The sequence below is a fragment of the Cherax quadricarinatus genome, chromosome 7, assembly GCF_038502225.1.
Source record: "Cherax quadricarinatus isolate ZL_2023a chromosome 7, ASM3850222v1, whole genome shotgun sequence".
In the NCBI taxonomy this organism is placed as follows: domain Eukaryota; kingdom Metazoa; phylum Arthropoda; class Malacostraca; order Decapoda; family Parastacidae; genus Cherax; species Cherax quadricarinatus.
This window is the reverse complement of record NC_091298.1, coordinates 51,703,181-51,719,451: the sequence shown is the minus strand read 5'-3', so window position 1 is coordinate 51,719,451 and position 16,271 is coordinate 51,703,181. Positions and strand designations below refer to the sequence as shown.

Below are 16,271 nucleotides of genomic sequence, written 5' to 3'. Positions count from 1 at the left end.
GTAACCCTGTACATTATTATTATAATCAAGGGGGAAGCGCTAAACCCGGAGGATTATACAGCGCCTGGGGGGATGTGGAAGGCATTCAGGCTTAATTCGGGGAACTGGAGCACAGATCTAATTCTCTAAATCAAGAGCCCCTCACCAACATCAAGGAACCTTCCTTGAGGGGATAACCCTGTACAAAAGGTAGTCTTGTGACAGGAGTATCATGACACAGAAAAGGGTGTCGTGTGAGAGAAGGCCTGTTAAGACACAAAGGGTCTTGTGACACGGGGTAGGTAGGGTTATAACTATATAGTTATTGTAAAGTGATAACAATGCAAAAGAATATACTATTTTGTTTCGCTACAAATCAAATATTTTTTCGTGCAAAAAATCTTTACTAGTAAAGATTAAAAAATACTGTATGTGGTTTTTGTACTCCCGGACTATATTCATACTGAAGTTTTGGTAATAGGCTAGTTCATTAATTATACTACAGGCCGATTGGTTTAGATTCCCCTAGAAAGCCCGATTACCAAAACTGTAATACTGGGTACTACCACCAGGCTGCTACCCTAGCCTGGGTACCACCACCAGGCTATTCTAGATACAATCTGGTAGTTTGTAAACAAGCTGGAAGTCGGTATCTAGAACAGTAACTGGGTGTTTAGTATCTACAATACCAACTAGTTGGTAACTAGAATAGTATCTACAACAGTAACTGGTAGTTAATAACTATTTAATACGAATGTTTCAACTTACTCGTATTACTACCAAAAACAGCGTCTGTTTACAAATCATAATTATGAGAAAATGTCACGTGATTAATAATCCAGACCCAACAAATCTTTAAGAACAATGTTTCGCTTAGAAAATAATTACTGAACTTAATGTCACTGGCAGTTGGTTACTTCATGGGAGTTTCAGGTTTACAAACTACATAATCATTATTAGGCTGTACATAAATAACCTTTGACCATCGGACAAGAATATTTTAAGATTAGGTATAATAAAATTTCAGCATATGCACAAATTTCATATTTCATTTTACGTAAGATAATGTAATACTAAGTCATAATTTTGTATTTTGCATTTTTTTTTTTGGGGGGGGGGCTATTTAAAAGTAATACTTGTTAATAACGTGTATATATTTTACGTGTTACCAATAGCGCGAATATCTATTCGCGGAAAACTTAAACTTAAATTATTAAATTGATTTACATACAATGTGACCTTTTATTGTAAAATAAATAAAAGATCCTTTGCTTTAATTGCGTGGCTCACAAATTTTAAACAACGGCAATTATAATGGAATGGAAAAAAATGTATTATTTTCTGAAGCGAAGTGGAAGAGTTTTGTTTACCTTGTTGGTTAATTGGGTGTGAAGCTTACCAACTACACGAGGGTCATTAAGACTGCACCATTTGTAGAACTGTTAACGTTCATACTCTGTACATAAGCAGATACAACTACCTCTGTATATATACACTGAAGTCTGAAATTATACGTTTGTATGTTTGCACCGAGACAGTGTATACAGGAAGACCCCACTGAAACAGCAGGTTAAGTGCCGGGCTGCTGCTGTAAAGCAAACATCGCTGCTGTAAAGTGAATCATAACTTTTTTTTTTTGTCAAATGCGTATGTCTGATAACATGTTCACACTATCACCTTCAATGAGCAATATAGCTAGGCCTAAAAAAAATGTATATGCAGTACACACATTACTTACCTTAAATGAAGAATGAGCATAATTGCAAACCGCTGTATTAGCAAAGCACTAAAGCGGAGCCCGCTTGTATATACACCTAGAGATAAACATACTTTGGTGTATATACACCTAGAGATAAACATACTTTGGTGTATACACACCGAGATATACAGTGTACTGTATATATATATACATATATCTTGTGTTGATGCCGTCATATTGTCATTTATGTATATTATAATTTATTATAAATACTATTACAGCAATATACAACATTGTTAAATTAACACCAGTATATTAAAGCTGAATATGAAAAGCGCTAAAAACGTACGGGTCAGTTAGACCAATTTGAATAAATTACTAGGATAAAGCGGAGTAGAAAATTTGTATTCAATTACCTTATTATCATCACTGGTCATCGGTTATTTTAAGTCTGTAATTATTAGTTTAATAATTACTGACATAAGATAATTGTAGTCTTCTGTTATTTTCAGCAAAGTAATTACTAGTGCTCAATTATTAGTCTAACACGGTAATTATCATCGTTACTGTGTCCAATTTTCTTAATAGGAATAATCAGCGCTAAATCCGTAGGAGCCACACAGTGCCAGAAAAATAAGTCGATCCATGGAAGGGGAGATTAATTCCTTGGATCAAGAGCTCCTTACCGGCATCAAGGAACTTATCGTGAAGGTTTAATATATAACAATTGTATAACTAAACCATATGTTAACCCGAGTAATAATTACTAGTAGACTAAGTATTATTGGTTGGCTAAAGGGGTTTAAAGCCTCTCTTACACTAAGGTCATTACAATGAGAGAAATACACCTCTGGGTGCATTAGTGACTGTGTACATATATTAGGTAAAACTGGTCAATCAGCAAGAACTCGTTTAAAATTAAGTACTTTCTAAAATTTTCTCTTATACGTTTATAGATATTTCTTTCATTTACGTTAATGAAAAAATAATTTTGTACCAAAAGAACTTTAGAAAACTTGCCTAACCTTATTATAACAAGCGCAATTTAATTTAGCCTAATCCAATGTTTTAGATAAGTTTACAAACATTTAATAATACACGGTTTTTTTTTTTTAGTTAGGTTGAGTAATTTTTGCGAAATTATTGCATACACTAAATTTTCGCTTGCCTTATTCGGCAAGAAGAGCGTTGCTATTTGAATCAAAATCGAGTTTTACCTATTCGGCACAATATAATATATAACACATCGGCCGTTTCCACCAAGGTAGGGTGGCCTCCCAAAAAAAAGATTTCACCATCATTCACTCCATCACTCTTACCAGAGGCGCGCTTACACTAGAGTTATGAAACTGCAACAGTAACACCCCTCCTTCAGAGTGCAGTCACTGCACTTCCCATCTCCAGGACTCAAGTCCGACCTGCCGGTTTCCCTGAATCCTTTCATAAATATTACCCTACTCACACTCCAACAGCCCGTAAAGTCCTAAAAACCATTTGTCTCCATTCGGTCCTAACACGCTCACGCATGATTGCTGGAATTACAAGGCCCTCGCACACAAAACCTTTACCCCCTACCTCCAACCTTTTCTAGACCGATCTCTACCCCGCCTTCCCTCCACTACAGATTTATACACTCTCGAAGTCCGAACCACCTTATCCAGAGGGCTGAGGAGGGGTTAATAGTTTTGATAATCCCACACCTCTTCCTAATTTTCAAACAACGAATTCTCTGCATTATAGTCACACCACACATTGCACTCAGACACGACAGCTCATTGCCTCCAGCCTTTTCCTTGTTGCAACATTCACCACCCATGCTTCACACCCATATAAGAGCGTTGGTATAACTTTACTCTCATATATTCCCCCTCTATGCTTCCATGTACAAAGTTCTTTGTCTCCACAGATTCCTTAGTGCACCACTCACCTTTTTTCCCTCGTAAGTTCTATGATTCACCCCACCCTTCATAGACCCGTCTCTGAATACATTCACCGCCTCCATACTCTCCCTCCAATCTGATATCTAATCTTCCGTTACCTAATTTTATCCTCATCACCTTACTCTTTCCGATATTCACTTTTAATTTTCTTTTACATACTCTACCAAACTCATCCACCATCTGCAACTTCTCTTCAGAATCTCCCAAAAGCACAGTGTCATCAGCGAAGAGCAACTGTGACAACTCCCACTGTGTTATTCTTTATCTTTGAACCCCACGCCTCTTGCCAACACCCGAGCATTCACATCTCTTACAACCCCATCTATAAATATATTGAACAACCATGGTGACATCACACAGCCTTGTCTAAACCCTACTTTTATTACTGGGAAATAATCTCCTCTCCTACATACTCTAACCTGAACCTCATTATCTTCGTAAAAAATTTTCAATGCTTTCAATAACTTTCCTCCCATTCCACACATTTGCAACATCTGTCACATCCCCCCCCCCCCCTGTCCACCCTGTCATGTGCCTTTTCCAAATCCATAATTGCTATAAAAACCTCTTTGCCCTTATCTACTGCTCACCTATATGTTTCACTATAAACACTTGGTCCTGAAGATGTTTGACCTCGCTGCAGGCTCCTTAATGCCTCTGTTGTATATCTTTGACTCCAACTCAGAGCCTCTAATTCTAATATACTCAATAGGCAGGGAAAATCATACTAACATTTTTTCCAAAAAAGTTATTTTTTTTTATTAATGTGACATTGATATTTTACAATATATACAACTTGTGGATACTGTACAAGACACAGGAAGGTCCAGTGACCCTCTCACACACACACACACACACACACACACACACACACACACACACACACACGCGCGCGCGCGCTATTAACTTCACTCGTTACTAACGTCAAAAACAATTTCTGCTTATCGTTATGTACAAAAATCGTGTGATTCACTTGGTAACAATACAACACTCGCGTCTGGGGAGGAAAAAAAATAGTGACAAAATATAATGCCCGTTTTAGGATTTCATTATAGATACATAGATCCATATACAAAACTATATAAAAAGTATGCATTTTAGGGACCATAAGGGAAAAATACATTGGGAATGTTGCCGGATGTACGATATTTTGTGTCCGCTGAAACGATGTACTCCTGGGCATTGCCTGATGCACGATGTGAATAATGTACATTTTAAGTACGATAACTGCAACATCGTACATGATCGTAGTTGACAGATGCAAAATAGTGCACCGTGATGTACGATAATGATCTACTGTACGATACCTGCCATGTCGCATAGGGTTATAATTGCCAGACGTACAATATCTGCTGTCTATGTACGATAACTGCCATATCGTACAGGATCGTAGTTGGCAGATGCACGACAGTTGCTGTAGGTACACGATAATTGTATCTGCATAAACGATATTTGTCAAATACACTCAAGAATGTTCCACCGTTAATAATGTTCCACTGTTCATAATTTTCAACATCCTCCACTGTTCATAATTTTCAACGTCCTCCACTGTTCATAATTTTCAACGTCCTCCACTGTTCATAATTTTCAACATCCTCCACTGTTCATAATTTTCAACGTCCTCCACTGTTCATAATTTTCAACGTCCTCCACTGTTCATAATTTTCAACGTCCTCCACTGTTCATAATTTTCAACGTCCTCCACTGTTCATAATTTTCAACGTCCTCCACTGTTCATAATTTTCAACGTCCTCCACTGTTCATAATTTTCAACGTCCTCCACTGTTCATAATTTTCAACGTCCTCCACTGTTCATAATTTTCAACGTCCTCCACTGTTCATAATTTTCAACGTCCTCCACTGTTCATAATTTTCAACGTCCTCCACTGTCCATAATTTTCAACATCCTCCACTGGTTGGTTGACCAACAGGAGTTTAAAGCCTATTGACTACACTGTGGTTAAGACCACATCAACTTTACACCACCAGACAAGAATACTGTCATTCCCTAAAATAGGATTTAAACTCTCAGTATATATACACTGAGAAACATACACCTCTCAGTGTATATATACTGCGTAGGTCAGTATCAACACATGTATTCCTTTACCGTAGTAACAATGTTGAATGTTATGGATCTTCAACAGTCTCATTTAGCCTCGTAATGTTGAAAGTTTTCAGTGGTGATAAGATGGGCCAATAGGTCGACTAGTATATTTTTCGTTGGCCTAAAATATTTCGTTAAGTATGTAAACAACACTGGTGATGGGTTATTACATCTTTTCCATCAAGGCAAGTCTGAAGCCTAATTGGTGAACTGGAATGAGATTGAATGACGTATCTGTGACAGAGTGGTTAGTGGCACTCACGTCAGTTTTCTTGACCAAATAAATCACACCGGAGTCGTGATTGGTGAACTAAAGTAATAATTAATTTCATGACTAGATATAGCACTGGTATAAGTTAGGAGTTTGTGTTTGTAAAACGCTTCAAAATCGTCCTGTGTTTGAACATTCTACCCACCAGGATTTCAGTTTGTTCAGCATGAGAGTGAGTTACCACTCAAGAGGCCCAGTCTACATAATAACCGCCACTCAGAGACCCAATATGAGTGAGAATCACCACTCAGATGTACAACAAGCACTAGACTAGTTTAACACGTCCTCTGTGAGCGGAACTGCCTCATCACCGTCCATTGTGAAGGGCAACCAGCGCCTCAGTGATATGCAAATAACCACTGCATTGATGATAATTACCCTCCATAATAATGCAAGAGATTATAACGAGTGGAATGAGAGTTAATCAACATTCAGAACCGCGCGGAAGGCACAGCCAATAAGAGTTAATTTTATTACTGAATTAAAAATAACATAAATGGGTAAAAAACAGAACCGCTTCCTCGTATTTTCACAATGCACTTTATTTAGTACATTTTTATTTTCTTTATTTATCGTTCAAAATAATTTTCAGTTTTCTTTATAGTTAAAATAAATTGGGTACGAGGTTCAAATTTTCCATTATTGGAGGTTTTATAATCCAGTGAATTGGATACGAGAGTTCAACTTTTTCTATCATTGGTCCACATTTTTATTAATTGTACCACATTTGTTTTCCGGTTATTGTGATCATGATAACTGTTGTTTTTGCTACGTTGTTGTGGCAACCTGAGTTACCTTCGACATGCCAGTTCCCATTTTCTTACTAACTAAACCAGGCAGTTTCCCGTGTTCTGAGACATTGAATACAACAGAATTCTGTTTATTCTAAGATGTTACACGATTAGCAAACAGACTGCTGTGAAATTTCTCTAATTAGCGACCAATTCCCGCTTTCCCATTGATTAGCACATCAATTCCCGATCTCTCATTAAGAACTTATTCCCGTTTTCTCCTTGATTAGGACACATTCCCGGTTTCTTTCATTGATTAGTACACAAATTCCAGTTTTTCTCTCAGCACAAAGATTCCTGTTTTCTCTATGATTAGCAAACCAATTCCGTTTTCTCTTTGATTAGTACATTAATTCCGTTTTCTCTTTCATTAGTACAGCAATTCTAGTTTTCTCTGATTAGTACACCAACTCCCGTTTCCACTAATTACTACACCAATTCCCGTTTTCTCTTATTAGTAAACCAATTCCCGTTTTCTTTAACTTTTCCCCATTTTTTTGTGGGAAATTGTGTTCTCTGAGTAAGAGGGGTGACACGTAGTAGTTATAATTCCTATTACAAGTTGCATTTTATAAATAGCTGAGCCTGTGTGATTCATTTTCCGCAAGGAGTGGTGAAGGCTTGAACCTCCGTCTACGAACAAGCAGCAGTGACAAGCAAACACACGTGTTTGTCTCACTGAAGAATGCCGACAGTTACTTCAGTGAAGGATACTGAAAGTTTAGTGAAGGATACTTATAATTCAGTGGAGGATGTTGACAGTTGCTTCTGCACGTGCTGGAGGTACAGGTGTATTAAACTGTACCGTGACGACGCTGGTTACAACAGTGACACTGGTTACAACAGTGACGCTGGTTGCAACAGTGACGCTGGTTACAACGGTGACGCTGGTTACAACAGTGACACTGGTTACAACAGTGACACTGGTTACAGCAGACTCCACTTACAGCATTTTGACGATTACAGCATTCTGACGCTAGTTGCAGCAGTGATTCTGATTACAGCATTCTGGTGCTAATTGCAGCAGTGACGCTGGTAACAACAGTGATGCTGGTTAGAACAGTGACATTTGTTACAGTAGTGACACTGGTTACAGAGGGCTGACAAGGGTGATTGTGAGAACTGGGCGAAGTACGTAGGGAGGTGTGGGGATGGTTGGGGAGTTGTGAAGAGGGTTGAGGATGGAGAGGTGTGGGGATGGTTGGGGAGTTGTGAAGAGGGTTGAGGATGGAGAGGTGTGGGGATGGTTGGGGAGTTGTGGGCAGGGTTGAGTAGGTGTGTGCGTAGACGGGAAGGTGTGGAGATGGTTGGGGAGGTGTGAGAAGGGTTGGGGAGGTGTGGGAAGGGTTGGGGTGGTGTGAGAAGGGTTGGGGAGGTGTGGGAAGGGTTGGGAGGTGTGTGAGGAGGGTTGGGGAGGTTTGGGGAAGTGTGGGAGTAGGGTTAGGGAGGTGTGGGAAGGTGAGGACGGTTGGGGAGGTGTGAGAAGGGTTGGGGAGGTGTGGGGAGTGAGAGATGGGTTAGGGAGGGCTGGGAAGGGTTGGGAGGAGTGTGAGGAGGGTTGGGGAGGTGTGGGAAGGGCTGGGGAGGTGTAGAAGGGTTGGGGAGGTGTGGGGAGGTGTGGGGATGGTTTGGGAGGTGTGGGAAGGGCTGGGGAGGTGTGAGGATGGTTTGAGGTGTGAGATGGGTTAGGGAGGTGTGGGGAAGGTTCGGGAGGTGTGGGGATGGTTGGGGAGGTGTGGGGATGGTTGGGGAGGTGTCTAGTGCACAAACTCGTTTTGAGCGTAGTACTGCTGCGTGTCTACGATGACTGACGTGTAGCCAGGCTGCGGCAGGACGTGCGTCTTGCTCGTCATGGCTGCGGCTGCGGCTTCTGTGGGCGTGCTGAGTGCGGCATCCACGTAGCTGTATACTCCCCTCACACAGCTGCCGCCCGTACCGCCCGTGCCGCCCGTGCCGCCCACGCCCGCATACTGAAGCTTATCTGAATACTGAAGCTTATCTGTGTACTGCGTCTTGTCTGCGGCTGCGGCAGCCGCAGCTGCGGCGTACTGCAGCTTGTCAGTGGCATAGAATTTGTCGTGGGCGTAGTAGTCGTGCAGTGGGTACATGGGCGTGGTGAGGGTGGGCGTGGCAGGGGTGGTGGTGTTGGCAGGTGTAGTATAGTCGTGTCTGGGGTCGTCCGAAGCGGAGCTGCTGCCTGACCCCTGACTCCAGGGTCGTTCCTCGTACCCACTGTTGCTCTTGTAGTGGCAGGAGGGGGCGGCGCCCCCACTCAACCCCTCCAGGGGGGCGCTGCAGCCCGCATACTGCTGGGTCTCCCCTCTGACGTACCTCTCGTCGTAGACGTCGTAGGCGGGGGGGTAGCAGGCCAGGCGGGGGTCCGGGTAGGGGGTGGGGGGTGCGGCCAGGGGTGGGGGGCCCAGGGAGGGGGAGTAATGGATGGCTGCAGCTCCTGGCCCCTCCAGCACCTCATGGAGGGGGTCAGTGGGGGCGGGGGAGGGGTAGGGGGAGGTGCGGCACTTTAACCGCCCCCCACCCATGCCTTTCATCCCCCCTGCTTCACCCCAGCTGCCCCCCTCCTCCCCATGACCCCCACCCACCTGTTCCCACGACAAGCGACCCTCCCTCACCTCCACCTCACTGTGTGTACATAACATTGTTAGTAATTACACATGTGCACCACTATACCTGTACATTCCTACACCTGTACATCTACACCTGTATACATGTTATTACACCTGTACATCCCTACACCTGTATACAAATTACTACACCTCTATATCCCTACACCTGTATACAAATTACTACACCTGTACACATGTTATTACACATGTACGCAACTTACTACAGTGCACCTATACACAAATTACTACACTTATACATCTCTACACCTGTATGTTACTACACCTGTACACTCCAAAACGTTGCTACAAATGTATACATGTTACTACATCACTACACCTGTACACAACTACACCTGCACATCACTTCACTAGCACATCACTACAAATGCACATCACTACACCTGTACACAACTAGACCTGCACATCACTACACCTGTACACAACTACACCAGCACATCACTACACATGTACACTACACCGGTACACAGCTAAACCTGCACATCACTACACCTGTACACAACTACACCTGCACATCACTTCACTAGCACATCACTACATCTGTACACAACTAGACCTGCACATCACTACACCTGTACACAACTAGACCTGCACATCACTACACCTGTACACAACTAGACCTGCACATCACTACACCTGTACACAACTAGACCTGCACATCACTACACATGTACACTACACCGGTACACAGCTAAACCTGCACATCACTACACCTGTACACAACTACACCTGCACATCACTTCACTAGCACATCACTACATATGTACATCACTACATCTGTACACAACTAGACCTGCACATCACTACACCTGTACACAACTAGACCTGCACATCGCTACCCCTGTACACAAGTACACCTGCACATATACACACATTACAACACATTATAGTATTAACTCTGTAATAATAAATGATAGAAATAAGTTAAACACAAGAATTACTTCAACAATCACGTGAGAAACAACCACGCAAATATATATGAACATAAAAAATTATTGCATTGACCTCCCTCTCCCTCAAAATTGGAGGAGACTTGAGCGAGATATTAAAAATCTTAGTAAAGCAATATATTAAAATAGTCAGTGCCGCCATCTTGGAATTATACCCCTCCCTCACCCGCTATAATTATACCCCCTCCCAGAGGGCTATATTCTCCACCGTCCCCTACTGCTTCATTCTTCTCTACATTCCTCAATTCCCTTTCTTAGCAATCCTGGCTAAAGTCTGCCAGCCTAGACAGATTTCTTAATGAAATGAAACACCATCCTGTGTGATGGAATATGACAGTGAAACACCATCCTGTGTGATGGAATATGACAGTGAAACACCATCCTGTGTGATGGAATATGACAGTGAAACACCATCCTGTGAGATGGAATATGACAGTGAAACACCATCCTGTGTGATGGAATATGACAGTGAAACACCATCCTGTGTGATGAAATATGACAGTGAAACACCATCCTGTGTGATGGAATATGACAGTGAAACACCATCCTGTGTGATGGAATATGACAGTGAAACACCATCCTGTGTGATGGAATATGACAGTGAAACACCATCCTGTGTGATGGAATATGACAGTGAAACACCATCCTGTGTGATGGAATATGACAGTGAAACACCATCCTGTGTGATGGAATATGACAGTGAAACACCATCCTGTGTGATGAAATATGACAGTGAAACACCATCCTGTGTGATGAAATATGACAGTGAAACACCATCCTGTGTGATGGAATATGACAGTGAAACACCATCCTGTGTGATGGAATATGACAGTGAAACACCATCCTGTGTGATGGAATATGACAGTGAAACACCATCCTGTGTGATGGAATATGACAGTGAAACACCATCCTGTGTGATGGAATATGACACTGAAAACATAATTAGCTATTCCCACTAAGTAACTATCACACTGAATAATACAGCAGCACACTGCGGGTACTCCCACTATGTAACATACAAAATACCAAAGCCTGAGAATGCTGCTGTAGCCAAACTGGCTACATAACTACAAGGATCGTACCTGATGACGTAGTTGACAGCGACAATACAGTGGGGTCTGGAGGAGCGAGAATTATGTACTATTGTGGCGTAGGTCTGTACCCACACCCAGCCTCCATCACGCGTCAGGAACCTGTAGTATTTTGTAGTAACCTGTCCCTTCATCAGCACTGTAACGTCATACAAGTGAATTATGTAGTGGTTGTTATGTAGGAAGGTGGGTGGATATGCAGGTGGATAGATGGGTAGATGAAGTGGGTTTGGAGATGGTAGGTATATAGGTGGTTGGGTATTTGGGTAGGTGGACGAGAGGGGTAACGTGTACACACACACACACACACACACACACACACACACACACACACACACACACACACACACACACACACACACACACACAGTGACTGAAGCATGAATGCACAATTCCAAACGCAAACAATGAACAAATAAAAACCGAGCATAACAACTGAACGTATGTTATCACTGAACACAGATGAACTGAGTGAACACATTAAACCAAATATTCTTTGACCAGTCATCTAAAATATATATATATATATATATATATATATATATATATATATATATATATATATATATATATATATATATATATATAAATTTTCTCTTATATGTTTAAAGATTTTTTCATTTAAATTAATGTAAAAATGAATAATTTTGTAGCAAGTGCAATTTAATTTAGCATAATCTAACTAAATATATTTTAGATAAGTTTACAATAATAAACACAACGAAATATATTTTTGTTAGGTTCAGAATGATTTTTGCGAAATTATTGCATACACAAATTTCCGTTTGGCTTATTCGGCAAGAGCGTTGGTATTTAAGCCAGATTCGCAAGTTTTACCTATTCGGTACGACGTATACGTATATATATATATATATATATATATATATATATATATATATATATATATATATATTCACACACACACACACACACACACATGCACGCACATATAACAGGCCTAGTGTCTAATTGACATGTGCCTAGGACCAAATGGTAACTAACACATTGAACCTATATTGAATATGTAGACAATTCTTAAGAAAATAAAAAATTCCTGAATATGAGTGAACATTTATTGAATATGAGTGAACACTTATTGAATATGAGTGAACACTTATTGAGGATGTGAGCAAATCTTGAAGATGGGTGAAGGCTGCAACTTACACATGTGATGTGAGAACCTCATATGGATCATGTCACAGCCGTGGATGTACTGGTACAGTGTCTTCTCTATCAGGTCCTGAGGCTCGAACCCTGTAAGCACTCCCACTCTGTCAAGAGACAGAAAGTGTGTTTAAGAGATGGAACACACTAGATGGGAGGGAAGGTAGACGCTACACTCCTCTCAACATTTAAAAACAACACAATAGCAACAACAGTGAACAGCGAACGTTTAAAGGCGTCAAGAGACTGACCTGGCGTCGAGGAAGATGAGTTTAAGGTCGAGCGAGGCTCTGAACATAAACATATTGGAGTGCATCTTGATCTCTGTGATGGCGGAGGGTGGTAGAGAGTGACCCACGGCCACCAAACCCACGTTCTGGTAGCAGCTGTCGTAAGGGGCCATGTCCAGAGTATAATGCTTGATCTTCAGGTACCCGGAGCAGTGGATCACCTGTACCACACACACAATATCTTAATGCACAATATCTTTTAAATAGCTACAATACGCTATGTGACAGCTACGTTGTAAGAGGAGTACCTGGCTACTTTACTCTCTTACATCCCATCATATAATAATAATAATAATAACAACCTTTATTTCTACAAGTACATGATACAACTTATACAGACTTAGCTGACATCAGTAACGTACTATATAGAAAGCTCTGGTTATACCTGGACAGGGTTTCGGGGGGGTTAACGCCCCCCGCCACCCTGTCTGAGATCAGTCGTTGCAGAACATTTCGGGCAAATTAGGTTTTGTCCCCAGAATGCGATCTACACCAGTCGACTAACACCCAGGTACCTATTTACTGCTGAGTGAACAGGGACATGTAGAACAATGGTGTACAAGAACATGGTAGAACAATTGTATACAAGAACTTGGCAGAACAATGGTGTATGCTGATGGTATAACACTGTCAGAAGAACACGGTCTGCCTGGTTACTGGGAGGTTTCACGCCTATCGACTACACTAGCGTCATGAAGGCTGCAAGATAATCTTTGCACCACCAGTCAAGAATGCTTTAATCCCTAAAATAGGGATTAAAGTAAACTGTCAGCATGTATACGCTGAGAGAGACATACAGGTGTCAGTGTATACATGCTGTCAGGATACATGCTGTCAGGATACATGCTGTCAGGATACATGGTGTCAGGATACATGCTGTCAGGATACATGGTGTAAGGAAGGAGGACCAGTGTTTTGATTAAAAGGAACAACAATTATTGTACTGCGAGATTGTTATTAGTGATGTTATGATCCCAGACTAGTTACAACCACGTAAATATCACCCCCAACTATTGTAACTCTCTCACACCACGTCCAACCACTGTAACTCTCTCACTCTCAAACATCACCTCCAACCACTGCAACTCTTACAGACCCTCCCAGACAGTAAACTCAGACAGCAGAAAGGGAGCGCGTGAGCGAGCGAGCGAGCGAGAGAGCGAGAGAGAGAGAGAGAGAGAGAGAGAGAGAGAGAGAGAGAGAGAGAGAGAGAGAGAGAGAGCGAGAGGGAGGGAGACGAACATTCAACAAATGAACGTGAGGGCAACAAAGAAACTCTGTCGTTGCTACAACAATGACAGTCGGCCGTGATGGGTGGTCACTGACCTCTTATTAAACACTCAAGTGTACACAGGCATGCATTCACACATGCTTACATACCTCAGGCACACACACACACACACACACACACACACACGCACACGCACACAGTTTAGCAACAACAGTAATTTCCATTCCCATAGTACAATGAAGTACATGAAAGTACAAGAGAAACAAAGCACTAGATAAGAGGAGTAATGCAGGTTCTGGATAGACAGAACCCAACAGATGTCAAACAGAAATTAGCACAGCAACAGGAGATAAAATGAAACAGCAACAGAAGCCTAAACAGAATATCAACAGGAACCTAAACATAACAACAGTAGCCAAAACAGAATAGCAACAGCAGTCCTCAGTAAACTAACGCACGACTGAAAACTGTTCTCATTTTTTACTATAAAAGGGAAGCTCTAAATCCTTATTACTGATGCTAGTTACTAGCAACCACTATGGTGCTAGTTAACCACTATGGTGCTAGTTTCTAACCACTGTAACTGGTGCTAGTCACTAACCACTATCAGTGGTGCTAGTTACTATCACTAGTGGTAATTACTAACCATTATTACTGGTGCTAGTTACTAACAATTACTATCAGTGGTGCTAGTTACTAACCACTATCAGTGGTGCTAGTTACTAACCACTATCAGTGGTGATAGTTACTAATCACTATCACTACTGGTAATTATTAACCATTATTACTGGTGCTAGTTACTAACAACCACTATGACTGGTGCTAGTTAACCACTGTGACTAGTGCTAGTTTCTAACCATTATCACTGGTGCTAGTTACTACCACTATTAGTGGTGCTAGTTACTAACCACTATTACTAGTGGTAATTACTAACCATTATTACTGGTGCTAGTTACTAACAACCACTATGGTGCTAGTTACTAACAACCACTATCAGTGGTGCTAGTTATTAACCATCACTGGTGCTAGTTACTAACCACTGTTAGTGGTAATTACTAACCATTATTACTGGTGCTAGTTACTAACCACTATGGTGCTAGTTACTAACCACTATGGTGCTAGTTACTAACCACTATCACTTGTGCTAGTTACTAACCACTATTACTATTGGTAACAACCATTATTACTGGTGCTAGTTACTAACAACCACTATCAGTGGTGCTAGTTACTAACCACTATCACTAGTTACTAACAACCACTATGTGAAAGAACAAAGTCACAATACCGTGACTGGAACAATACACAAATAACCCGCACATAGGAAAGAGGAACTTACCACGACGTTTCGCTCCGACTTGGACCAGTGACGCAGTCACACTACCAGAAATGTGTTATGAGAGCCAGTAAATATAGGCGAGCGGGAAACAAGACAGGAACAAGAGAGGGAGAAGAGAAAGTAGTGGTAATGGTAGGTAGGGGCAGAAATAGCGGGTTAAAAATTTCTAACCAAGACAGGACTCAAAACAACGTAGTGATAATGGATGAAATTTACATTTAAAAAGGTTATCGGAAAGTAGTGGTTTAGCAGTAGAGTTGTAGATGAGTGGACAAACTCTCAGGTAGCGCCACTGAGACAACTTTCAGCAGCTTTAGATATATAGAGTGGACAGGTACACGAGTGGTTGCAATCTTCAACTCGTCGTTTTTTTTAAACCATTTATCACATCTGTCAGACACTGCAGCATCATTTGATCTTGATACAAAGAATTCTTCAAAACTTGTCCAACCTTTGGACGAAGATCCACTTCGACTAGTGGATGGTACCACTATGACCCCGCCTCCTCCTGCTTTGCCTCACCTGACTACAGCATATAAGCCACGTCTACGGCCCTATGCTGCACTTTCTACAAGATTGATTGACTGAACACATCGACTCCAGGCTGAGGGACTGATTACCTCAAACTCCTCCTCTCCTTACACCTTTCTGCTTTGTATTAGACTGATGAAGCCACTGTGTGCCGTAACGTTTCTTCAATAAAGATTCCCATATGTTGCATAAGTGTCTCAATCTGGTTGTGAGTTGAACGTGCCTATCATGGGACCAGTAGGCTTGCTG

The 16,271-nt window shown here is 41.5% G+C and overlaps 1 protein-coding gene across 8 annotated transcripts in view; it reads right to left on the bottom strand.

Annotated features, from left to right (window-relative positions):
- Positions 1-4,351: 4,351 nt before the first annotated feature.
- Positions 4,352-16,271, bottom strand: part of sim (single-minded) — a 649,835-nt gene continuing 637,915 nt past the window's right edge. For all 8 annotated transcript variants that reach the window (XM_070082428.1, XM_070082434.1, XM_070082426.1 and 5 more), the window contains 4 exons: positions 12,886-13,085; positions 12,635-12,741; positions 11,462-11,609; positions 4,352-9,427 (listed from right to left, as the gene is read on the bottom strand). In XM_070082428.1, coding sequence (XP_069938529.1) covers positions 8,545-9,427; positions 11,462-11,609; positions 12,635-12,741; positions 12,886-13,085 — 1,338 coding nt within the window. In that variant the 3' untranslated portion in view covers positions 4,352-8,544. The remainder of the gene's footprint in view (positions 9,428-11,461; positions 11,610-12,634; positions 12,742-12,885; positions 13,086-16,271) is intronic.